We start from the raw sequence: 26,974 nt of genomic DNA on the forward strand, positions 1-26,974 counted from the left end.
ATATGAGTCAGGACGGGCCACGGCTAGCTAGTTAGCATGCTAACTTCATTAGATATCTCTGAAATACAATGTTTAGATGTCCTGCTCTGCATCATCACATTTAAATACACACTCATTATTTATTTTTCTGTTTGTGTTGTCAGACACCCAGAGGAGCACAAACAGTCATGTGACTGCGGCTCCTTCTGTTAATGCTAACGTTACCTGTTCACCAGCTAACCCAGGTGTCCTGCAGAGTCAGAACAGTCCAGTCTGCAGGTCAGCTGTGTTAATCGCTGAGCTGCAGCAATTAAACCAATCAGATCTGATATGAAGGGACGTGTTATCAGCTGCAGACAGGCGCTGTGTGAGGATCTTATCACCTTCCTGAAAAGTGAGAACAAATATTTCCAAAGAGCTGTCACAATCATTTCCTCATTCAGAGCACATATCATTTTAATCAGCCAACCATATCTCTGCACAAACCTGATCATTATTATTGTAATAATCACTCATTAATGTCCTCAGTCACATACCTGTCCACACAGTCACACGGTGAGGTGAGTCATCAGGCTGCAGCAGTGAAGAAAACATCCCATCACTCTGTGAATCTGATTTATTCTTCTGGATTAGATACAAATGATTTAAACATGAATTATGACGTGTGAGTGAGTTAAATTCATTATGAGACGACAGTAAATTCAAACTGAAACATTTGATTGAATTACAGACACGTGGTGACTCTCTTACTGCCGTTAATCATCACACTGAGGGAACAAACACACACACAGAGGGAGCGATGCATCTCATTAAGGAACGTTAACGAGGCCGTGAAGTTACAGTTGTGATGTCATTGTTTGTCCTCCACAGATGGAGACGTGTGGGGCTGTTGTTGTTGTCCAGGTTGGTCGTTAAAAATCTCCAAGTCCAACATAATAACCAACATTCTTGGACATTTTGGTCATTAAAACAACAGCCAACAGGTCAGAGAGAAGACAGACGCTTCAGTCTGCTGTCAAAGATGTCAGACAGAGGCGTCAGTCAGTCGGTCAGTTGGTAGAGCGTCCGCCCCATCTACTGATCATAACAACCTGGCAACCCACAGCGTGGACATGGGACACCCTAAAAGACTTCCTTCAGTATGTGTGAATATTCCTGATCTGTGTGTGTGTGTGTGTGTGTGTGTGTGTGTGTGTGTGTGTGTGTGTGTGTGTGTGTGTGTGTGTGTGTGTGTGTTCTTGATCAGATCAGAGGGGTTAAAGTTTATCAGTGAAGCTGTTTAGTGGCAGTAAATGTTCAGTTTCTGTGTGATGAAACAGGAGCAGAGTGAGCTGATCTCAGGCTGTGGAGCTCACTCTGCTCTACCTGTGTAAAAATTGTGTCTAAAATATGTTTTCACTGCCTTTTTACTGGACACCGGCCTCATGTTTGTGCACATATTGTCAAAAAAAGTAGACTTGAAGTCTAAATAATCTTCAGCGCATGTTTTCGCAGGTCAGATGCAGCTGGGATGTGAGATGCATGGAGCTACATGAGACGTGAGTGAAAAACTGTGGGGTGGAGAGGTGGGCTGTTACGTCCTGCAGAGGTCATGTGACTCTCAGTGACTCGTCTTGTCACTTTTTGATAAAATGAACAAAACTACTAAAAGTAAAAGTTGTTTATGAAGCTGATCTTTTTTTCTGATCTCAGACTGTTTGCACAGATGATCATGGAGCGTTTTTAGAGAATCCAGTTCATGCATAGCTGCTCTTTGTGCAGGCAGATGGGCATCAGGATGGTGTTCCATATTACTTTTGTAGTTTAAGTAGAGTACTGGAGTAAATGTAAATGTTACATTCCAGCAGTGATTAAAGACACAATGTGATCCTGCAGGAGCCACAGAGACGCCGCTCAGAGCTTTCTGTAGGAAAAATAAATATTAACATTTTATTTGCATTGAGCTGAACTGAGATTGTGTAGCTGTGGATGTTTTGTACTGGCATTCACTGTCAGACTGATTTCCTGCCAAAACATTCACAGAGAGCAGAAGTTTGTTCGTGTACGAGGTGAGAAGGCCTGTCAGGCTGAATTTAGAGCACCATGGGAGCACCGCGGTCAGCAAGGAAACTCATGAATCATAAATACTGAGCTGTTATTCTGGGACCAAACCAGGAAAAGTAAAGAAGCGTGTGAAGACACACAGACTCACAGGAGACAGACTGCTTCATGCAAATATAACACACCATAAGACAATCCAGGCCTCTGATTGGATAAAGCAATGCTCCTCACTTGAACTGGAAGTTGTTCTGATCCACCAACTTGCACACCGTCACAAAGCTCTGACTTCTACTGCGAGGAACATCAACAGAAAGAATCATGTAGGGACACACACACACACACACACACTCAGTGGCACGTCATTAATCTCTGTATCTCATGTGTCCATTAGCGACTCGGCTGCTTGTTGCATCATCAGGTTTTGAAACTCCTCCTCCAGGGAACGTGGAGGCGGCGAGCTCGAGTAGCGCCAGGAGCACACACACACACAAACACACACACACGCACACACACGCACACACCAGCAGCTCAATGTGTCGGGGTGTTCAGGGGACACATGGCGAGCTGAGGAGGCGGTCGGAGAAAGGAGGCCTGGACCAGCAGGCGGGTTGAGCAACAGCAGCAAGGCGAGCGGGCCGAGCGCCACCCTTCACCCAGTTGGTCTGCTCTCTGATTGGCTGAGGATATGGGGGGAAGGTGGCGGACCCCCTCTGAGTGGTGACCCACAGAGACTCACATTAATACACGCTGCCGAGGTCGACGGTCCAAATCCCTGCTGGGTTGATCAATACGAGGAGCAAAGAGGCAAACACCAGCAGAGCTGCTGCTGAGACATCTAAAGTACATGATAGTACTACTGTAACAGTACTGCAGTGTTACTTTAACAGTACTGCAGTGTTACTGTAATAGTGCTGCAGTGTTACTGTGCTGCAGTATTACTTTAACAGTACTGCAGTGTTCCTGTAACAGTTCTGCAGTATTACTGTGCTGCAGTGTTACTGTAACAGTACTGCAGTATTACTTTAACAGTACTGCAGTGTTCCTGTAACAGTGCTGCAGTATTACTGTAACAGTTCTGCAGTGTTCCTGTAACAGTTCTGCAGTATTACTGTGCTGCAGTGTTACTGTAACAGTACTGCAGTATTACTGTAATAGTACTGCAGTGTTCCTGTAACAGTGCTGCAGTATTACTGTAATAGTACTGCAGTGTTCCTGTAACAGTACTGCAGTGTTACTGTAACAGTACTGCAGTATTACTGTAATAGTACTGCAGTGTTCCTGTAACATTGCTGCAGTATTACTGTAATAGTACTGCAGTGTTCCTGTAACAGTACTGCAGTGTTCCTGTAACAGTGCTGCAGTATTACTGTGTTGCAGTATTACTTTAACAGTACTGCAGTGTTCCTGTAACAGTGCTGCAATGTTACTGTAACAGTACTGCAGTATTACTTTAACAGTACTGCAGTGTTCCTGTAACAGTACTGCAGTGTTACTGTGCTGCAGTATTATTGTGTAAGTACTGCAGTATTACTGTAACAGTACTGCAGTCTCCCTGTAACAGTACTGCAGTGTCCCTGTAACAGTATGGCAGTATTACTGTGCTGCAGTATTACTTTAACAGTACTGCAGTGTTCCTGTAACAGTGCTGCAATGTTACTGTAACAGTACTGCAGTGTTCCTGTAACAGTACTGCAGTGTTCCTGTAACAGTACTGCAGTGTTACTGTGCTGCAGTATTATTGTGTAAGTACTGCAGTATTACTGTAACAGTGCTGCAGTGTTACTGTGCTGTCACTTCCTGTTTTATTTTGGAAGGTCTTCCCTTGTGTGTCTTTGTTGCTTGTACTTCCTGTCTTTGTCTGATTTCTCGCTCTTTTCGATCACAGGTTATTTTCACCTGTGTCTTGTTGTCCTCTCTGTCCCTGGTGGATTTAATCTTAGTCCTCTGTTTGCAGTTTTCTCCCAGTGTTTCCTTGTTTTGTCTTTATCTGAGTGTTTTTCTTGAGGATTTTTCTTTTTGCTTTGTGTTTGTTCCTGCCTGCTTTTGGATTTGGATTCTGCTTTGAACGGTGGATTTTGGATTTTTTTTTTCCTCTTGGATTAGTTGGTTGCCTTTGTTTCACCATTTCCTGTCTCTGTAAGTTTTTTGTGTCTGGTTTTCTTGTTAAATATCATTGAACCTCTCATGTTCCTATTCTACAAACTGTGATCAACATAAAGTAACAGAAAGTGGAGCAAAAACTATTAAACCACCCAGAGTTGAAAAGTGATAAAAATCTTGGCTTCTAAAAATCAATACTCTAATTCAATGTTTGGATGAGAATGCATTCTTAAGGATTTATATATGTATAAAATGTATGTAATGTTTTGGTTTGTTTTTATGTTTTTAATTTCTAAACTTGCTCTGTGTCCTGTCACAATCTTGTCAATTGAAAAAATAGATCCAAAAGTGAAAACAGGTGGAGCGACCGTCTGAAGATCGATCCTGCTGACTGTGGCTGCGTCTGTATTTAAAGGTGCTGCTGTTACTGTGGCGACGAGGAGACACTCTGATTTAAAGTCATTTCTCATCAGCTGTTTGTGGGATGCATTTATTTTTATTTTCATTCAATAATCCTGAACACAGAAAAACAAACCGACTCACCATAAACATACATTTACTGCAGTCAAACAAAACTGGACATTTACAGAAAATAAACTCTGACTTTTATTAAGTTTTCATGTTTTCTTCTTTTTACCAACATGACATTTTAACTGGGTTTTTTGTGACATTGTCCTCTTCTCCTCCATCATCCTCCTCTCCTCCATCGTCCTCTTCTCCTCCATCGTCCTCCTCTCCTTCATCGTCCTCTCCTCCATCATCCTCTCCTCCATCGTCCTCCTCTCCTTCATCGTCCTCTCCTCCATCATCCTCTCCTCCATCGTCCTCCTCTCCTCCATCCTCCTCTCCTCCATCCTCCTCTCCTCCATCGTCCTCCTCTCCTCCATCGTCCTCCTCCTCCATCATCCTCCTCTCCTCCATCGTCCTCCTCTCCTCCATCCTCCTCTCCTCCATCCTCCTCTCCTCCATCGTCCTCCTCCTCCATCATCCTCCTCTCCTCCATCATGCTCCTCCTCCATCATCCTCCTCTCCTCCATCGTCCTCCTCTCCTCCATCCTCCTCTCCTCCATCCTCCTCTCCTCCATCGTCCTCCTCTCCTCCATCGTCCCCCTCTCCTCCATCGTCCTCCTCCTCCATCATCCTCCTCTCCTCCATCGTCCTCCTCCTCCATCATCCTCCTCTCCTCCATCATGCTCCTCCTCCATCATCCTCCTCTCCTCCATCATGCTCCTCCTCCATCATGCTCCTCCTCCATCGTCCTCCTCTCCTCCATCGTCCTCCTCCTCCATCATCCTCCTCTCCTCCATCGTCCTCCTCCTCCATCATCCTCCTCTCCTCCATCATGCTCCTCCTCCATCATCCTCCTCTCCTCCATCATGCTCCTCCTCCATCATGCTCCTCCTCCATCGTCCTCCTCTCCTTCATCGTCCTCCTCTCCTCCATCGTCCTCCTCTCCTCCATCATCCTCCTCTCTTTTTTTTTTTGCTAACATGTTTATTTGTCTCCTCCAGTAACATCTGTCTGTCCAAACTTCCCCCAGCAGACACCTGTTAAATACATGAAACCCTCATTTAAATCCTGCTGTCTCCACACTGTTTGTAACTGTTGTCATTTATTAGTTATTATGGTAGATCAGTGTGTTCAGTTTGACCTGACGTCCATCATAAATATACTCGCTGCAGATTCTCCACAGAGCTTCTGAGACACGCTGCTGGTGGAATCATAGTAGTGGAACACGATGTAGAACACAGTCATAACACCACACAACCGTGCCCGATGGAACCAAGCTGGTCCACCCAAACTTTTCTATGTCCCGCTGGTGCAGAACAGGTGGAGAACAGACCTGGAATCTAATCCAGGGAGCAGGTTTACTGGAAGTCCTTTCAGAGTAAAAGCTGTAACAGCTTGTTGGACATCACTCAATGTCTCCAGTTATCCTGGTTTTTGGAACAGGACTCAAAATCTGGAACTGGTGGAGGAACATTGGAGAGAGAACATGTGAATGTGTTCATTCACTGCCCTGAACCAAACAGGTTCAAACAAACACAGCCGACCTGCCAACAGTCAACAGAGCCTGTCGGGTGAGGAGGGGTGAGGAGGGGTGAGGAGGGGTGAAAAAATAAAAATACAAAAACAGCCCGTCACACAGCGACAGGAGACAAGCTGCTGCCTGTAATCAGCTCTGTGGCATCTTCTCAAGATGTAACTGAAGAACACAATAAATCAGAGGAACATCTCGCTAACACGCCGTCTGTGACACTCGCTAAAAGAAGAGTGAACGTCTTCCTCCCCCACCCCACCCCTCCTCCTCCACTGGTTAATTGGCAGCACGGCGAGTATCATCTCCAGACAGCGTCCGGCTTCATGTCGTGACCTCGCAGCATAAGAACGGCCTGTTACATAACTCACCACATCAACACCTCTGATCAGCGAGGCGTCTCAGCCCGTTTCAGTCGGGTGAGGATGGATCTGACTCTGCTGGTCGTTTTTAATCATCGTCCAAACAGCACCAAGAATCCAAGTACAAGAATCTGTCAGCAGAGATCTGAGGAGAAATAGTCTGCTCTGATTGGCTGTCAGGTGTCTGTTAAATCATCTGTATCAACATCTCAAACATTGTTCAGTTCAGCAGTTCAACCTTCCCTCTAAATCAGAGTTCAAGGTGTACTGACCTGTACGTAACCATGGTAACATCAGCCTTTTCACACCTGTAAGTCTGAATCAGGGTTCATGTTTTTGTTCCACTGAAAACATGTAATTCTGTTTGATTCCTGTACTGGTCTCTGATTGGTCGGTAGACGGCGTGTGTCTGACAGCAGTGACTTCCTGTCACTTGAACCAGGAATGAACCAAACCATTGTTCCATTTGATCCAGACTGACAGTTTCAGTCAGACCCTGTTCACCTGAGACTGTGGTTCAGTCTGGATCAAACAGGGCGGCTGTGAAAAGAACCTGAAGTTAATCACATTTTAAAACATGGAGGAGGATTTAAACACAGCTGACCTTTGTTCTTTCAGACTCGCAGGCGTCCACAGAAAGCAGCTCCCTTTACTTTCTGCCTTCACCTGATGAAGTCCAGTGGAGGAGCTGCTACTGTTTGGCGGTCGATATGATGAAACCTGCACCTTCTTCCTCCTCAGGATTTATTGCTTGACTTTATCTCACACCGCTTCCTCTGAGGAGACAAACCTCAGACAGTTTCAGTTTGTCTCAGTGAAGACGTCCAAACCTGCTCTGGACATCAGTAAACACACTCGGTGACGTGGTTCTGTTTTAGAAAAGTTTTGTGCACTTGATTCACCTTTATCGGATTTTATCGAGTCAAAATCAAAGCTGTCGTTCTTGAGACTAAGTGAGGCAGCACATCTTCAGACCACACCTGGCTATCCTCACCTGCTTCAGCCCGTCTTCGTGATGATTGGCTCTGAGGAGGACGCCAGCTCCCAAATGAGAAACACACGTCATTCAAACATGACTGAGAACCAGCTCCATGTTGGCAGCACTGGGACCAGTCGTGCCAGCTGGAGTGGAGTGGTGGTACCTGTGCGTGTGGTTCACCAGGTGTCTGACACCAGGTGTTGGGCAGGGACTTCTGACATACCTGGAGTTGTTTATAATAATTAGACTAATGTCTATGAGTCGATGAGCTAATGATTTATTACTGTTAATGTTTATCATCAGCTTTAGAACAACAGAGCGCACCTGCAGGATGACGCAGACTCACCTGTGTGAGACTCTACCAGTCTCTGCTGGTTGCTGTTTTATCAATAATGGTTGTGTTGATAGAGAGATTTACAGCCAGCAGAGAACCGTAAACCTGCTGTCTGTCACTCTCTGTTGTTTTAATCCTGCAGCCAGAGCAGCATACCTGAGCGTACCTGGCCTCCGACCAGCTGCAGGCTCACACTCATCGTGACTGAGCACCTCCAGTTTTTGGCTCAGGTAGGAGTGGATCTGATTACAGTCAGAGGTGTGAACGCTGCAGCGTCACAGTGGAAACATGGAAAGAAGTTCTGTACGGTTCAACAGCAACATGTTGTCACACACACACACACACACACACACACACACACACACACACACACACACACTCACACACACACACACACACACTCACACACACACACTCAGACACATACACACACACACACACACACACACACACACACACACACACACACACACTCACACACTCAGACACACACACACACTCACACACACACACTCAGACACACACTCACACACACACACACACACACACACACACACACACACACACACACACACATACACACACATACACACACACACACACACACCCTGTGCTTTGGGAAACATTGTGGTTTAAATTGACTACAACCACAATTCCAAAAAAGTTGGCACGTTGTGTGAAATGTAAATAAAAACAAAATGCATTTGCAACAACTTTTAAACCGATATTCAACCGAATCCAAGACAAAGACCAGATATTTAATGTTCAAACTGATAAACCTTATAGTTTTTTGTAAATATCCAGTCATTGTGTTGTGACAGGATCATGTCATGCCATTTTTGCCATGTCTGCAAGATGTGCCGGGTCTGTGCCACTGTGGGTGGGAGGTCTAAACATGAAGGCAGAATGAAGGCGTGGCCCGGCGAGTTGCTCGGTGCATTGGAGTAAAAACCACTTGTGCTTTAGATCAACTAAAACCTGGTCAAAGCGCAAAGTCTGTGGTCTTTCAGCACAAAATAGCACAGACACGTCTTCACAATCACAAAACACCTTCATTTATGCTCATTGTCCTCCTCACTCAGGAGTTTGGATTAGTTCAGTGTTATTTGAACATATTTTCTGTTAGCAATAAAGTGTAAATATTGAAGTTAAAAGTGTTGACGTGTGTCTCACGCTTGGCTGAGCCACACACATCTCCACAGAACACGCGCGTGTCTTTAAAGATAAACTCATTAATAAGGATGAAGAAATGATTTTTTAATTATAAAGTGTAATAAATCTAAACAGACCTGTAAAGTGCTCACAGCTGTCAGATCGTCTTCATCAGATGAGTCAGCTGGAGCAGCTGGACTGTTTGTGTCTGCGTGTTTGTTATGATCCAGAAAAACTATAATTAAACAATTATGATGTAGAACATACAAAATATTCACGACACTATATTTGAGCACAGGAGTCGGTCTGACCCGGAGAGGAAACGGTCTGTGTGCTTCTATCAGAGCTGGATGATATATCTGTGTGTAGTTTTATGCACTTCAAACTTTAGAAACTGTCTCTGATTGTTTCACAGCGGGTCAGAGGAGCGAGGATGGGAGGAGGAGAGGATTAGGTGGGAGAGGAGAAGAAGGAGGAGCACGGACCGCCGCTTAACTGCTCCTCCACCTGGCTCAGGTGGGCCAGGTGAGCCGGGTGAATCTCAGCCCGTCCATGTCCCTTTAACCACTGAGGCTTTTGAAGAAATCCCTTTAACACTCATTAATACTCATAATTCATACAGTCAGTCGAAGGTGCTGTGACCTGAAGACGAACAGATTTTGCTCTGGAGGATTTGCTGAAACAGCTGATGCCATCATTTTCAAGAGACGGACAGATTCATTAAAACCCTTGCTGGTTTTTCCTCATAGCCGAGGAGCCATGGCTCCAATAACTGATCAAATGTCAGCGTGACATCAAATACCAAATATCTGCAACACGTCTAACAATGGATGAAACAAGAAAAGGTCAAACCCACAGAAAGATTTCACCTTTCGCTCTGCAGAGCTGTTCAGCATCAGCTTATGGTTTTGGTTTTCCAGTAACTCGTATGGTATTTATTTATTTATTTATTTATTTATTTATGTCTGTGAGTCAGAGGCACGCAGCTCAGGAGAGGGATTTGATACACAGGTGGGAAGTAAGAAAGTACAAATACTTTATTACTGTACCCTAGGTAGAGTATTTAGGTATCTTTACTTGATTATTTAAACTTTTTACTTACTTTTCCCTACATTTGAAAAAAAAACTGTACTTTTTATTTGTAAAACATGTGAAAGACATATGAAGACATAAGAAACTAAACAGGACAAAAAGATAATAGGACAAAAAAAGTTATAATAAGACATAAGAGGACAATAAAGATGTAACAAAATGTGAAAAGAGATAAAAGATGTAATGGGACAAAAGACAAGAAAAGACTAAGAGTGAAAATCACCACAGAGAGACAATTACTGAGTACAAATACACCGAAAGATGATTGATGGAAAAGATGTTGACTTTAAATAGTAAAAAAAAAAACTAAACAAGTTTGATATCATGAAAAGGTGATTTGTGACTGAGCAGAAATGCAAAGATGTTATAAGTTTATACAAACTGACCAGAGCGGAGAGTTATTACCACGTCTGTGGGCTGAGGAGGGGTGAGGAGGGGTGAGGAGGGGTGAGGAGGGGTGAGGAGGGCTGAGGAGGGCTGAGGAGGGGTGAGGACGTGATGGTTGTTGGGGGATGTCCGTCCATCACTCGTCTTGTCCTCCCCACGCACAGCTTGCATAACGCCCCCTCCTCTCGTCCAGCCCGAGGACGCTCGCTCTGCTCGCTGCTCCGTCCGTTTATCTGATGGTTCTGTGTGTATTTTTATCTTCTCTCCAGAAACCGATACAGAGGTTGTGAAACGTCTGGCGAGCTGATGTGTCACGTTCTGCTCGAGAGCTGATTCGGCTGAAACTGCTGGCTCAGCACGACAGACGCTGTCCTCAGTCACTTCTCTGTCCATCCTGGTTCTTGTTCTCTGTGCTGCATCATGTTTCACCTGCCTGTTCTCTCTGATAGATCCTTCTCTGGTTCTGTTGGGTTCACACATCTTTTACTTAAACATACAGACTGGTGACAAAATAAAGGGAACCAAAAGGTCTTGTTCCACCACAATCTTCTTATTGTCCATGTGTGGAACCCTACAGGAAGTACAAACAGTTCCTTTCCGTCTGACCTCTTAGGGCAACTATAATCCCCACAAGGCCCAATGGAACCACATAGAACTTCCTCAGTGACCACAGAAACCTCTTTAAGGAACACTAGAACGTAAAGGCCCTTAATAAACTTCCATCTAAAAACTAGAACCTCCTAAAAGAACCTCTCTGGCATTCTCAATGAAATGCCTGAAATACCACCAGAACTTCCTCAGTGACCTCAGAACATTATAACACCAGAACCTCCATGAAATCTAGAAGTTCCTCAGTGATCTCAAGAAACAGACCTTCATTAATGACCATAGAACAGCCTGAAGGAAAATTGGAATAACCTAAAGGACCTCCATAACCGCAATGAAGGAAGTTCCTTTCAAAGGGCCGAGGGACCTCTAGAAATACTTTACTTATCATAGGAACCTTAGAACCACCTAAAAGACCAATATAAATTCCCAAGTAAACACTTAAACCTTCTGAAAGACTGATGGAACCTTGGTGATCACAATAACCTCTTAAAGAACCTCTAGAACCTCCTCAGTGACCCTACAAAATTCTAAAGGAACACAAGACCACCTAAATGACCTCTGTAACCAACTCATTTACTAGTAGAACCTCATCAAAGACCTCAAGATCCTCCGTAATGACCACTAGAACCTCGTGAAGTATCTCTTGAAATTCCTTAATGACTATGAAAGCTTCATAAAGGAACACTCCAAGAACCTCATGGAACCCTTGAATGTCCTCCAGAATCTCCTAAGGGAACACTCTTAGATCTATAGAACCTTCTCAGTGACCACTACAGGGGCACCAGAACCATCTAAAGGACCCTTAGAACATCCACAAGAACTTCCAAAAGGAACTCAATTCCCTGATGACCACAAAACACCTAATAAAGGAACACTAGAACTATTGCAAGGAACCCTATTCATTACCACCACCTCTTAGAATTAAACCAGAACCACCTAACTGACCCCCAGATACTCGTCACCACAAACACGTCTGAGTTTTATCATAAATTATTGCTTAAATGTAAAATAAATTTCTGATTAAAGAACGAGACAGATGCTGATCAGAATAAGTTCTCAAAATACAAAATAAACAAATCAACAAAAGAAAATCTTTCTGTTGAAGCAAAGTAAAGTTTAAAAATTAATTTTCTTATTTTTCAATGAACAAAAGTTCCACATTACTGACCTGAAACGTGATGAGTGTTGATTCTGTCGTGTCACATCCAGTCAGCTGATGGTTCCTGTCAGTGGACGAAGGTCGCCGCCTGCAGGCCACACGCAGGAACTCTTCATGTCAGTCTGTCATCACATTTCAGCATCTTTACTTTCATCACTTAGCTTCACATTAGCCTTCACAAGCACTGCACCAGTCAGGCTGAGGTTACCATGGTGATGAGGATAACAACAACAACAACATGATGCTGCAGTCATCTATACATGTTGAAGAATTATTTTCTTTTAGTCTTTTGTTCAGCTTCTACATCAGAAATATATCTGTGGTGATGTTTTCTAAACTGATATGATAAAAATACATTTCTACCCTAATGGGATAAAAAAGCATCTTTACAAAACCTCAGTGTGAGAACATTGAAAGAACAAACTAGAACATCAGCATACCGACATGTTTGAATGTGAATAAAGTCATTTTCTTCCTGCAGGTCATCGACCTTTTTCTCCCGCAGGAAGTGAAAACTGTCATCAGTGTTTCCTCTGAGTTGGTCTGCATTCATCACCACAAAGACCATCAGGTCACATGGCAAAGTTTTATTTGAGTTCAAGTCACAAGTTCTATTTTATCATTTTTATAACTTTATAAAGCTCCGCTGTCTTCTTCCAAAATTAATCTCAAAGGACTTCCTGGTTTAAAAAAAGGTGAAATTAATAAACTCTAAAGTCAGAATTCATATGTGTATGTGTTTATGTATGTCTTCTTCTTCTTCTTCTTCTTCTTCTTCTTTCAATTCTGAATCCAAGTCACCAAAAAAAATTCAGCAAAAGTTTTTATTCCATATTGTTGGTAAATGACCATGAGAGGGATAATCAATGTGGTGCACATCTGCTTCTTGATGATTATATAATCCAGAATATAACAGCCTGTCTACTCTCATATCAGTCTAAGATCAATATTATATCAATATATCGTTCGGTTCTCCACTCATTTTTCTTCCTCGGTGCCTGTGTGATCTGTTTTATTCTGTCCTTTACTCACTTGAACGCTGCAGAAACATTAAAATTCTTCTTCTACTGGTATTTTCAGGCAGGAGACATTCTGAGACTGTGGGGCGTTTAAGGACACTCTGATAGCCAATGTTTGATGGTCGGCTGCCAGAAACAACATGATGATGTCAACAAATCAAACTCAGAGGACAAACAGTGAACAGGCGACATGAAAAGAACACTGAGATAACAGTGATAGTCACAGGACTGTCTGAATTACCTGCGGTTAAATCTCTGAGCTGCAGGTATGTGGCCCCGCCCACCTGGGTGACACACCTGGACACCTGCCCAAAGATAAGACTGACATGTTGGTTCAGGGTCAAATCAGTTTAACATGGTGTGGCGATAAGACAAGGGTCATTCAACAGCTCAGTGTGGGACAGAGGTCACTGTGATGATGGCATGGAGACCAGGAAACGTTCAGGTAACATACAGGTAACATACAGGTAACATACAGGTAACATACAGGTGGCATACAGGTGATATACAGGTGACATACAGGTGACAGAGAAAATGCAAGTGATTTTAAACATTCAGAGTCTGTAGAAGCTTGTTGGATCATTTTGACCTTTGACCTCTGTCAATCATACATTCAGCAGCCAGATGCATGATGGGATACCAAGTGTCTCTGCAGCAGAGGTCACTTCTTCCTTTTCCTTCCCACCTATCATATCCTCCCTCACCTCTCCCTGTCCTTCCTTGCTTTCCTTTCAGCCTTTTGCCTCCTTTTTCCTTTCCTGTGTCCTGTTGTTCGTCCATTCAGGTTGAACTCAGTCAGTGATACAAAATAAAACTAATCAGATTCATTAAAACCAAAGTAATGAGTCTGTTATGAAAATGATTTTACTTCCTTATTAACGTTTCTTCTCCCCTCTTCATTTCCTCCTCTTATCCCTCACTGTTCAGGATATGTTTTGATTAATTTGCTTTTATAATTTTTAGATCAGCACATGACCTCCGTCTCCTTTTCTCCTTTAATTTCCTCATTTCCTTGCTTCCTCTGTGTTCCTTCCTGCCCAGAAGGAAATGAATAGATGTAGTGAAGGAGGAGAGGAGACGAGGAGAGGGAGGAAATAAATGTGTGAACATGAACATGACCTCTGAACGTGTCAGAGAAGCAGAACACGAGTAAACTGCTGAGTGAGACATAATAATTCATGAGGTGTGAGACTGACAGACAGACTTCTTCAGGACGTCTCCTGTGAGACGCTCCTCTGCTCATCAGTGCAGACACAGCAGGCTGCGGTCGACCTGGTGGCGTCCCAGTGCGACGGGCCGGGTGGAGCTCGGAGACCGAGACGAACATCTAACAGCTGCAAACATTCACTCTGTTGAAACTCTGGGATGGAGTCGGAGCCAGTAACCACGGCGACCGTGGCTCGTAGCAGCACCATCGAAGCGCCATGAATCACTAAGGACTCTTTCGGCTCTGCAGAGTTGAAAAACCCCAGCAGGTCCTGAAGGCCACATCCAGGTTTTGACCTCAGAGGTCATGTGATCAAACAGCTCGTCAGCCTGTACACAGACAGTGAGCGTTTTTATTGTGTGTCTCATGTGTGCAGACCTGCTGGTCAAACAGCTGCAGGTTGGTCCATTCAACATCTGTAACAAAGAGCTCCAGATGTTTCACCTGCCTGCTGCTGTTGGACCGTCCTGTTTACTGTGACGTGCTGCGGTGCAGGCAGCAAAACAAAGGACGGGAACAAAACACACCAACTCACAGTCTGTTGCTGACTGTGTGTCATATCTCATCACAATATAGATTTATGTGCATTCTGATATTATACTTTACATATGAGACATTATTATTATATAATCCCACACATTACTGTTGTTGTTGTTGTTGTTGTTGTTGTTGTTGTTGTTGTCACTCTGCTCTCACACACCAGATCCTTTCAGACTGTCTGAGGTCTGTTCATCTTCAGCACTGACCTCCTGCAGTCTGTGAGCTTGTTGTTAATATTTTGTGTATCTTGTCTTTGTAGTGTCTTTATTGTTTGTACTTTTGCTAATAAAGTAATCAATCAATCTGTCTGTTACTGATGGTTCTGCTTTATTCTGACCACAGCAACATGTTCCTGCATGTTTACCTGTCAGACTCACCTGTCTGTGTTCACAGCCTCCATGTTCCAAAGTGTGTTGGCGTCCGATCGTTCTGTGTTCAGCTGCACTGAACGGTTTTACACAGTTTATATACGCAGACGCGCTGCATGTAGGAGACGTTTGTTCACAAGGCGGAGCCAAACTGTGCTAACTGTCACCGTAAATATCACAGGATGCATTCAGGCGACGCAGGTCAGCTGATGGACACGTGATTGAAAAAATTATATTTCTGTGTAAAACTATATTTTATAGCTGATAATATAGAAACATTTTCAGGGACAGACAAGTTAAACAAATGTCATTTTTCTTTGAGGTCTTCCTCAGAGAGAAACATCAGCTGATTCATACCCGAGTTCACGTCATTGTCAGCTGATTGTAGCGTGTGAACTTTATTTTTTTCTAGATGTTAGAGGAGTCGTTCCCAGAGAGACGATATAAGGACCCACTGGTGGTTTGTTTGGGTCCACAAATAAATAAAAGACTGTGGACAAATTTCAGCAAATTTAAGATTTACATCTGCAGTTCGTCTGTTTATGTCGTATTTAAAATGTGTTTATTGTTTTACTGATGAGAAACAAACTCTGATGTTGTTTTCCTACTGAGAGGAAATAAAAACAAAGTGATGACCTCAACATATATACTTTCATTTCTCCTTCATAAAGTCTTTAACATCTACTGTATGTTTTCAATAATATGTGTAAAGATCATATAAAGTGATGAGGAAATGGTGATAAAGATGGTCAGGAATGTTCATTCATGCATTTTGTAAACTGGATCGGGATGTTTGTCATTTTTAAAAAGTGGGAATAAACATTTGTGAAACAGTTTAGAAGATATTTATTCACAAATCTGCACTTTAGGAGACTGACAAAGTGAATTTCTCTGTCTCTGTGCCTACAGATACGTATCGACGGCATCTGTGTTTTGTGAGACGGTCAAGACAGAAACATGATGTGACTTTTATGTAAAAATAATCTGCAGCTGAAAATCCTTTTTCTCAGAGAAGAGCTGCTGCCTGAATTATTGATCTCAGCAGAGTGAAGACAGAAGAAATATAAAGAACAAATCTCTTCTTTAACAGTCAGAGGTTGTTTGTTCACCTCTCCATCAGAGTAGTCGTCATGGTAACTGAGTGACTGACTGTACTGACAACAGGATGACATTAATTAATTTCAAAATATATTTAATGATCACTGTTACCATGATTGATTGACTGATCGATTAACTGATTCTCAGAGGAAAATAACCAACACCAACTCAGTTATCAGTCGGGCCAAAGTCTTCTCTGTGTGTGTGTGTGTGTGTGTGTGTGTGTGTGTGTGTTTCAGTCTGTTTCATCACCTTTCTTATGCAATCACACTGCAAGTCATCCAGACTCAGAGTGTAGAGAAACAGCTCCACCTGCTGGATGACGAGTAAACTGCAAAAAAAACACAAACTGATGTCAGGCAGTGAGACATGATGATGTGTGAGCTGACAACACAACCAGCGTGAAGTCTGTCAGTCACCTGTGTGTTCCTGCACTTACCTCTACACACACACACACACACACACACACACACACACACACACACACACACACACACAGAACTGTTCATTTACTCCACCTCACAATATTTTTTTTGCAACATGTGTATATTTGTACAGTTGAATGTGGTTTGCACTCATTTTGTATTTTCCAGTCTTGTTCTGTCTGAACATCTTCAGTTACAACATTATGATCTGGACCTGCAGAACAAAGTGGACCCGTCAAACATGGCTGCAGTCAAACTGAACATTATGAGCATCAGGACGGTGCATCTTCACTGATCTCACAGTTCAGTTTGATTATGATTATCCTGTCAATGATTTGATTTGATTTCACGATGCATCACAATGTTTTGCATCGTCAGTTTTCTATATTTCTGCACACGACTACTTTATCATCAATGAATACAAGCAGTCAGATAAATATGAAGTCACATTTTTACTGTTTAGAAAGTGCTTCAGAAATCAATAACTTAAAATTCTTAACATTAAATTGTAAAATAGATCTGGCCTCCCTGTATTTGTGTGAAACTGTTCACCAATTATTTTGATAATCAATAATGGTTTTGATTTCTGATTTTAGTTTCTCAAATATGAATATTGTCTGATTTATTGAGTCCTCTTATGACAGTAAACTGAATATCTTTGTGTTTTGGACATAAGACATTTGAGGACGTCAACTTTGGAAAACAACGCTCAACATTTTTCACCATTTTACAAACCAAACCTGTGATGAAAATAATTGTCAGTTGCAGCCTTACAACAGACCAGAGATGTACGTGATTAAACATCGCCACCCTCGCTAGTCGGCACCAGGAATATTAGTCAGTTTATCTATTTATCAATATTTTATTCATGATCAATGCCAGTTAACGGTTGCCTCTGAGGTGTTATGCAGCCACCGGCCACTAGTTGGGGCTGCAGACGCATCAGACAGCAGCTCCTCTCGCCCAGCGCGTCCTGATGTCCCACCCAACCTGCAGTTTTTAATCAGCAGAGTGGGACAGATGGCGGCTCGTCAAACCAGCGCGGTTTGTCAGCGTTTGATATAGAAAATGGAAATAAAGTTGAATGTAGGCTGTGACAGAATAATCTGATCCAGGACCAGTGGACTGCAGTGACGTGTGACCACATTAATCACAGACACTGACATTAACCTACAGACAGAGCAGCTGCTGCTGCTAGCTCTGCTAATATTAGCCGCCCTGTGTAGCAGGCTGGCAGCTAACGTCAGCTCCAGGTGGACGACGACCTTTAACCTCAGACACTGTGATCGTCTTCGGTCTGAACAGGCGAAGCGTTTAGTGACACACTGTCATGTTCTGTAGGTTCATGTAGTGTTCAGATCACACGGCGTATTTAAAACACGATTCAGCTTCAGATGGATCTTAATACACGCAGTACTTTTTCAGAACATTTGAACTGCTTTCTGAGTGTTTTCTTCCTGACAGACGAGTCGACTAGTATAAATTAAATGTTGTGTTTAATCGACAGGGACAGACTGCGTGAGTCTCTTCTCTTTCTCAGAGTCGGGTGGCAAAGTTTCAGCGTCTCATCAGTTCTCGGCTCAGCTGGGTCGGCTGTTTTCTTAACGGTGCCAGGCGTTCGCTTCTCAGAGTGAAAACGGCGAACGTGGTTTATTGAGTTAGTGGTATTTTCAAGGTGTTTGATTTTCGTGTGACAGACTTTACACACAGCGTGAGTCTTGTCCAGTTCGTGCTTCACAGCAAATTCATCAAATCTGAAATGTGCCCAGAGGTCTGTTTTTAAATACTAGGTGTGTTTTTTATCACTTGATCTTGATGTTCACCTCCCTCCGCCATATTGACTTTGCCCAGTTCTCCCACAATTCAATATAACATTACAGCTACAGCGCTCGTTGCTACCAGGAAGTCATTTTGAATTTTAGAACTTTATTGTGCGCGGTGGTGCAGCGGTCAGCGCTGCCGCCTCACAGCAAGAAGGTCCTGAGTTCGATCCCCCAGCTGGATCAGGGTCTTTCTGTGTGGAGTTTGCATGTTCTCCCCGTGTCTGCGTGGGTTCTCTCTGGGTTCTCCGGCTTCCTCATGCATGCAGGTTAACTGGTGACTCTAAATTGCCCGTAGGTGTGAGTGGTCGTCTGTCTCTGTGTGTCAGTCCTGTGATGAACTGGCGACTTGTCCAGGGTGAACCCCGCCTCTCGCCGAATGTCAGCTGAGATAGGCTCCACCCCCCACGACCCTTCAGGAAGAAGCAGAAAAATCAATGAATGAGTGAATATTGTGTAGCTGTGGCCAGCCTGTCCCTGCATCGATGCAGAATCGTCCACGTCCACATCATTTTGACTCCCCAAAGAGCACCATGTAGTATCTTCTTAAAGGGATAGTTCACCCCAAAATGTAAATTCAGTCATTATCTACTCGCTGTCATGCTGATTGAAGGTCAGGTTTAGTTTTTTTAGTCCATAAAACACTGCTGGAGTTTAGAATAACAAATAAACAAAGAATAAACAAAATAAATGACATTATCAAGTATTACTATAGTCTCTTAAAAAAACAAAGAAATAAATTCCAAATGAAGTGTAAACCTGCAGTTTATTTTGATAAAGAGTTTTATTTCTGCAGCTTCAGCAGCAAAAGAACAGTAATAACTCAAGTGAAAGTCATTTTTTGTCTCAAACACACTGAATTGCTTCCAGACCGACACGTTGTCCAGATCTCAGCTGAGCTCACCAGGATCTCTGCTTTTTATTCATATTTAATCGTCTAAACGTTCTCAGATTTACTCCAAACATCGTCAGCCTGCTGCTCTCTGGACTCCGTCATCACAGATTCTCTGAACAAACTGTTGTTCATCTTTTCATTGTTAACAGTAATAAATCAACCTGCACGTCTTCACTTTCTCCTGTGAAAACATTTTTCACCTCCACCTGTTTTCTTCCACATCGAGGAACACGTTTCATAACTGGGCTGCAAACATCCAGTGAGCGTCACATGGTTCACAACCAGTGGCAGCTGCTCTCAAGGTATCACACCGCGGTATTTTAATACACAAAAGGGGTCTTTATTTGTATTTGCAAAACTAAATGAATGAATGTTTTATAACCTAATGGAACTTGTTTAGTTAAGGTACTTCAATTAGTGCAAATCCTTTATAATAATTATATTTTCTTTTACAATTTATGCTGAAAGACTAAAGTCAGCAAAAAGTGTCTCATTAAGTATGAAAGAAATCTGATACCATAAACCTTCAGACAATGGAAGAAGACTCCACCCACTTCAGCTGTGAACATGTCACGCAATACACACCCATTATAAACTCAGAAAAGGAGGGAAGAAATCATGAAACATAAACTGCGATTTTTAAAAAATATATAAAAGATTTGAAAAAATTGAATATAAAGCCTGTAGTTTAATGAGAGCCGTTTTTGAAGTCTGTAGCTAAAAGTATGTGGAAGTAGTAGCACTTCAAAGTGGAGTAGGTTTAAAGATTTCTCCCATAGACTTACATTGTAAAAGGTAGTTTAAAAAAAGTTTAATAGTGTAAAAATGATGAACGTTAAAAAGCTGAAAAGTAATGTCCTAAAAGAGCTGAACAGTATGATGGTTGAATGGTTTTAATAGCACAAAGTATGCAGACGTAGTTATGAGCCAAAAAAGGTACAGAATAATAATAATAATAATAATAATAATAATAATAATAATAATAATAATAATAAAGAATGGTGGGAATGCTTCCCACTATTGTTCTTCTATTCTTTATTATTAGGAATGCTATATAAGTTTTTCACTGTTATGAACAAAAACAAGTTTGTTTTAAAAGCAGAATCAGTTGGATTTGTCCGAACTGTCTGTAAACGCAGCAGACAGACGGTTGATTGTTGAGTCTCATTGACGTTTTGGGTCAAAAGTGAAGATTGAAATGTTTATATTTTTTTAATAAATTTTAATAATTGTTATAAATAAATATTATGTGTTCATTATATAAACATATAAACTCTATACATTTTTTTTTCACAGTTCCAGCTGCACTGCAGTGGTTCAGCCACCAGAGGACGCTGTTCCTCAGTCAGCTGAGCTCTGAGGACTGAACTCTTCTTTTGGTTTTTTATGTGAACATTCAGGTCTGAGGTCTGAGCTGTAAACTGACCTCACATCAGCTCCACACTCTTTCCATATGTCTGATCATGACGTCACACTCCTGCTGCTCAATGTATTTCCATTCTGGACAGCCGTGATGTCACCAGCAGGCAGCCCGCCATCAAGTCATCTGTCATCAAACCGGACGTGCGATGACACTTCCTTCAAAATAAAAGTCTAACATTTCTTTAGCGCTGTTAACTCGTGGTCATTTGTCAGGCAGATAATTATATATGTGTCAGTTTTATATCTTTATATCAGGTTAATGTTTCTACATATTAATCCTGACTTCTAATTTGACCTTTGACCTTATTTGGAAGTTCCTGTACTCAGCGAAACAAAAATTTTGGGCCATACCAAAGCAAAATGCAGAAACTTCCGTTTGATCTGATCATTTTAGATTTAAAAAGCAGAATATTGACAAATATGATCAAATCCTCGGTCTGATAATGAAATGAAATCACACCTTTTATATATGTTATTCTTTACATTATTGTCACAGTCATTATTTATTTACAACATTAATTATTACGGTGATGCTCCAAGTCACTTTTAAAATCTAATTATTTCATTGGTTTTTGGATGTTTCTGAGCATTTGAAGATACTAATATTTATATTCTAATAAAATAATTTTTTAAATATAAAAGGCTACAACAGAAAAACATGAAAACAGGTGGAGCGCAGGGACATACACCTGTGTGGTCCACATGTTTTCACATGTTTTTCTGCTGCATGATAATTTTTCCACTAAGCAATTAGTTGTTTGGTCCATAAAATGTCAGAAAATTGTGAAAAATTGATCCTGTTACAGTCTTGTCAGTTGAAAAATAGATGGAGCACACAGATCCTAACCCTATTTTCAACTAGTGATCAATTGGCAATAATTTTTCCACTAAACTACAAAATAAATGAACAAATAAATATGAAAATAAATAAATGAAATGTTTATATTTATTCTTTAATATTTTTATTATTGTTTTACAGATTTATTCTTTTACTTTTATGGTACTCCCATGATTCCACAGTAAAAAAAAAATATCATCCCAAACAGCGCAGGATTTAATCTTCATTTATATTTTTGAAAAGCAAAACGCATTTTATTTGAAAGGTATGACCGGATGTATAGGTGTATGTGTGCAGAAGCTTCACGGTGCGCTCGGTATTGGATCAGTGAGCGCCGGAGCGGGGTTTCTCCCAGTTGAAGTCTCCTCCGGAGCTGGGCGGTCTGTACCGGGGCACTCGGACTGTTGTATCCGCCGTCAGGTCGCGGTCCCTCGGCCATGGCCTCCATCGTATGTCGGGTCCAGTACCTGGAGGACTCGGATCCGTTTATCTGCACAAACTTCCCTGAACCCCGAAGACCTCCGACGGTGGACCTTGAGGAGAATCTGCCGCTCAGTGAGCAGATCGTCGGGATACACAAGCTGCTGGAGGCGCCTCTGAAGGTGGGTCAGAGCTAAAGTTACACCTGGACAGGTAACAACAGTCAGGTCCCGGTGGAGATCTGACTAACCCGAGAAGAAACAGAACAGTTAAAGCCACAGGTGTGAGACAGAAAGTTCAGGTTTCCAAGGAGCTCATGGTGCTGACACGCCAAACTCCATTTAAATATCATACAAATTAATGTGTCCTCGGCCACCTGGACACGTGGAGACTGATCTGAAGTTTTAAAGACACTCAGGCACAGTTCAACTCGTTCAGTCAACTTTCATTAATGTGTTTTGTCGCCGAATTTTCCAGAAGACTGGATTGATCATTCCTGTGCTTTGTCTGTACAGTTACTGATAATCTGTTTCTCAGTGAGAAAAAAAAAGCAACATTTGTAAATGTAGTCTGGTATGTTTTTTTTTTTTCTTTCCAAACATGAGAACCAGCCGTTAAAAAGCCAGAAATATTGAATTTAGTCCAACATGAACCCAAAGTGGAAACATGAAGTGAAAATCACATAATTAGTTTATTTATTTATTAAGTTTTTTTTAATTACTTTATTTTCAAACTAGTTTCATCTGATCCACTGATCATTACAGGTCAACTTCCCATCAGCCTCAGCTGTACTTTGTGTTTAGAGCTTATCAGTGAATGTTAGCATGCTAACAGGCTAAACTGAGTGAACATGGTATTAGCATGCTAACGTTAGTATTTACCTGACAGTTTCTGCACACCTGTATTATGAAAAAGACAAACACACAAAAATGAATGCTGACAGCTATAACTGATCTTTGACATGACTCTCCGTCATTATTGCGTCTGTTTGTTACGTGCAGGACTGCAGACGGAAGTTAGCATCTCGCTACATCTGGTGCAACCATGTTTTCATTTCCTGTTAATGATGGATGTTATTTCATGCTGTGTTTTTATAAATCAGATAAACTAAACTGAGGGATGGAAAAGGCCACTGTTGATTCTGACAGGTAGGTTTGTCTGTAGGTGCTCAGTGCTGCAGGACACGCCCTCTACATGACACCGCCCCCCCCAGAAATGCTCGCAGTTTGATTGGTTCAGGCTCTGATAGGTGGACAAAAACATTGTGATTTGGATTCAAGTCTATTAATCCAGAAAGTTCTGTCGGGGGGCGTGTCATGTCAGAAAGTGGGTGTGTCTTGTTCTCTGTGAGGCTGCAGATAGACCCGTTTCCATGGCGATGCTCAGCCACTCTGATGCATCTCCATCACTCTGGGTTTGACGTTGTTGTTGTGTTTCAGATGACCTACAACATGTTGTGGATCCAGTTTGTTTCAGACTTGCTAAACTCAATCTGGATTTGACAGAAGATGGATTTGGGCCAGGCTTTGGAACGCTTTTCACCGTTTTCTGACACTTTATAGGCAAACAACTATTAATTGATCAATCACGAAAATAATTAACTGATCAGTCGACTGTGAAAATGATTGTTAGTTGCAGCCTGACTGACGTGGTTCTCTCTCAGTGACCTCACAGGGTCGTTTCCAGAGTAAAAGCCGTAACTCACAGCTTTGACTCATCAAAATAAAAGTCTGGAGTAACATTGCTGAGTCCTGCACGTCAGAATGATTTGTCACATGGGAGAGTCAGAATGTGAGTTTGGTGGATGAAACAAAGAATCACCTCTGTGATCCAGCTTCCTGTTGTTTTGGTGACTAATGATTCATCTGTTTTTGTCCTGTTTTGTCATCCTGAATGTCATGTGGTTTTCCAAACAGGAAGTGAACACAGTGTCATGCTTCAGGGGAACTCAGCATGAAGCCACAGCGGCACATTTCCACATGAGACAATATTCACTCAGTTATCGTTGTCATGGAGGCTAAAGTGCAAAAAAAAAAAAAAAAAAAAGGAGATGAAGTCTGTCCTCAGGACTGACAGATCCTGACTCAGCGGTTTATATTTATATTTATATTTAACAAGCTGACTCATGTTTGTTGTCATCAGCTCAGTGTCCTGCTGCAGCCCAACCAGAAGCTTCAGTCGACTTTCTGTCCACGCTGAGCCACAGGAATGAGGCGTTCAGGCTCTGCTGGAACCTCCAGCATCAGATAAAGAGCGCCAGTCCCACTAGATTACATTCCTCCACTGACCCCCTAATTATTCCCATCATGCCCCGGGGCTCGACCTGCAGGCTGAGATCCACTGAGGTGATATGAGACGATGCACAGAGTCGGTTCTCCAACATTCATGAATTCTGCTGCACAGTTCCTGGTTCCTCTGAGCGCGTTTTCCAGCCCCCCCCCCCCCCCCCTCCTGTGGGCTGAGTGGAGTGATTGTGGAGGAAAAGGGTGGGACCTGTAAACAGGAGATAAGCTGGATGGAGGGATGAACGGACGGATGTAATACTAACAGCAGTGTGTTGATTAAAAGTGAGCAGACTTTTCCTTCCTGCAGCAGCTGCAGAGACCATGAGTTTATTTTAGACTCTTAGCTTAGCTTAGCACAAAGACTGGGAGCAGAGGGAAACTGTTAGCGGAGCTCCATCAAAAACTATGAAGTGAAAGACTGACCGTGGAATGACTCGTGTTCAGTCACACTGATCCAGGAACAGTCTGAGGTCCCAGAGGAGCAGCTCAACTTCAACATGTGATTATCAACAATGAAAACTCAGGGTTCGTGTCCGTGTGGTGTGTTTTTTTTTCGTCAGGGCGCCGCAGAGCGCGGGGATGAAGAGTCTGTGTGGCTGAAAAACAATCGGCCTAAAGTGTGTCCTGATACTTGCTCTTCTTCTTCTTGGGTCCAGCAGCTGTAAAACGCTCGTTAACCACTTTTCATTTCCTATAAATTCTTCACAATAAAAGTTAATTTGTTGCTTAAAAGCTTTTTATTAAAAGCTGTTTCCATCAGCAGGAAGTGAACATGACTCTCAAAAAATCAGAAGCATCTCCATGTGTGACAGTGTTCAGGTGTGTTCAGGTGTGTTCAGGTGTGTGTGACCTGGAGGAACTACACTGTGTGTGTCTGTAGCTGTAGAAGAATGTGGTTCTGCAGGTTCAGACTCTGCAGAATGTTCTGTAGTTCTCTATCAGCATCAGACTGATCGAGTTTCATACCTGACAGTGACTCAGTCCACAGCTACACAACCTCTGCTGCCAGCTGCTATAAATGGATCTCAACACACACACACACACACACACACACACACACACACACACACCCTGTTTACTGGGTCAAAAGAGAAAAAGTTTATCTCACTAACTGCAGAGCAGATTTCTGCAGAACGTGCACGACGTGTTGCAAAGATTGACGTTGCATTCAGGTGCTACTCTGATTTTCCCGTTTCCAGAGTTTGGATTTCGTTCTTCAGCTGTCAGTGTGTTCATGGACTTTAAGTTGTAATATGGAAACAACATAGAGCTACAAAGGGTAGAATAGTGTTGTTGTTGTTGTTGTTGTTGTTGTTGTTGTTGTTGTTGTTGTTGTTGTTGCTGATGTTGTTGTTGTTGCTGATGTTGTTGTTGCTGATGTTGTTGTTGTTGCTGATGTTGATGTTGTTGTTGTTGCTGATGTTGTTGTTGCTGATGTTGATGTTGTTGTTGTTGTTTGTTGTTGCTGATGTTGTTGTTGTTGTTGTTGTTGTTGCTGATGTTGATGTTGTTGTTGATGTTGTTGTTGTTGTTGTTGTTGTTGCTGATGTTGATGTTGCTGATGTTGATGTTGTTGTTGTTGTTTGTTGTTGCTGATGTTGTTGTTGTTGTTGTTGTTGTTGTTGTTGCTGATGTTGATGTTGTTGTTGATGTTGTTGTTGTTGTTGTTGTTGTTGCTGATGTTGATGTTGTTGTTGATGTTGTTGTTGTTGTTGTTGTTGCTGATGTTGATGTTGTTGTTGTTGTTGTTGTTGTTGTTGTTGATGTTGATGCTTGTTGAAGTGTCTGTGTGATAATGAAGATTTATGTTGCTGAAACAGTTTGAAGCTTTAGATTACAGAGAAAAGTCTCTCTGTCTCACTTATTATCAGGCGTAATGGTAATAAATCATGTTTCTAACCAATCAGGTGACTGTGTGTGGACAGAAATTAATTATGTTAATCTGATAACATATTACAAATTAAATTTGAGCAAAAAAAGTGATACACAATATGTGAATGAATAAAAACTTGCTCACCCTAAATCTTATTTTGTCCTCCATGTTTCCATGAATATGACATCAACAACTTAACCAGTCGTGTCAAATTTCTGTGGACTTTATCAATTGTTCTGGAAAAATTATGGTCAGATTGATCACTAGTTGAAAAATAGGTCCAAGTGTGTGAAGACAGACAGACGGACAGACAGATGGATGGACAGACAGACAGGCAGGTGGACGGACAGACAGACGGACAGACAGGTGGACAGACAGAGACAGACGGACGGACAGACAGATGGATGGACAGACAGAGACAGACGGACAGAGACAGACAGATGGACAGACGGACAGAGACAGACAGACGGACAGACAGAGACCAACGGACAGACAGACAGACAGACGGATGGATGACAGGCAGATGGACAGAC

General features: G+C 42.3%; 1 protein-coding gene across 9 annotated transcripts in view; it reads left to right on the forward strand.

Annotated features, from left to right (window-relative positions):
* Positions 1 to 22,157: 22,157 nt before the first annotated feature.
* Positions 22,158 to 26,974, forward strand: part of fhod1 (formin homology 2 domain containing 1) — a 72,624-nt gene continuing 67,807 nt past the window's right edge. For all 9 annotated transcript variants that reach the window (XM_084740212.1, XM_084715456.1, XM_084714632.1 and 6 more), the window contains exon 1: positions 22,158 to 22,465. In XM_084740212.1, coding sequence (XP_084596338.1) covers positions 22,301 to 22,465 — 165 coding nt within the window. In that variant the 5' untranslated portion in view covers positions 22,158 to 22,300. The remainder of the gene's footprint in view (positions 22,466 to 26,974) is intronic.

Source organism: Lutjanus erythropterus, chromosome 1, assembly GCF_056507025.1.
Source record: "Lutjanus erythropterus isolate fLutEry1 chromosome 1, fLutEry1.hap2, whole genome shotgun sequence".
Taxonomy (NCBI): Eukaryota; Metazoa; Chordata; class Actinopteri; order Lutjaniformes; family Lutjanidae; genus Lutjanus; species Lutjanus erythropterus.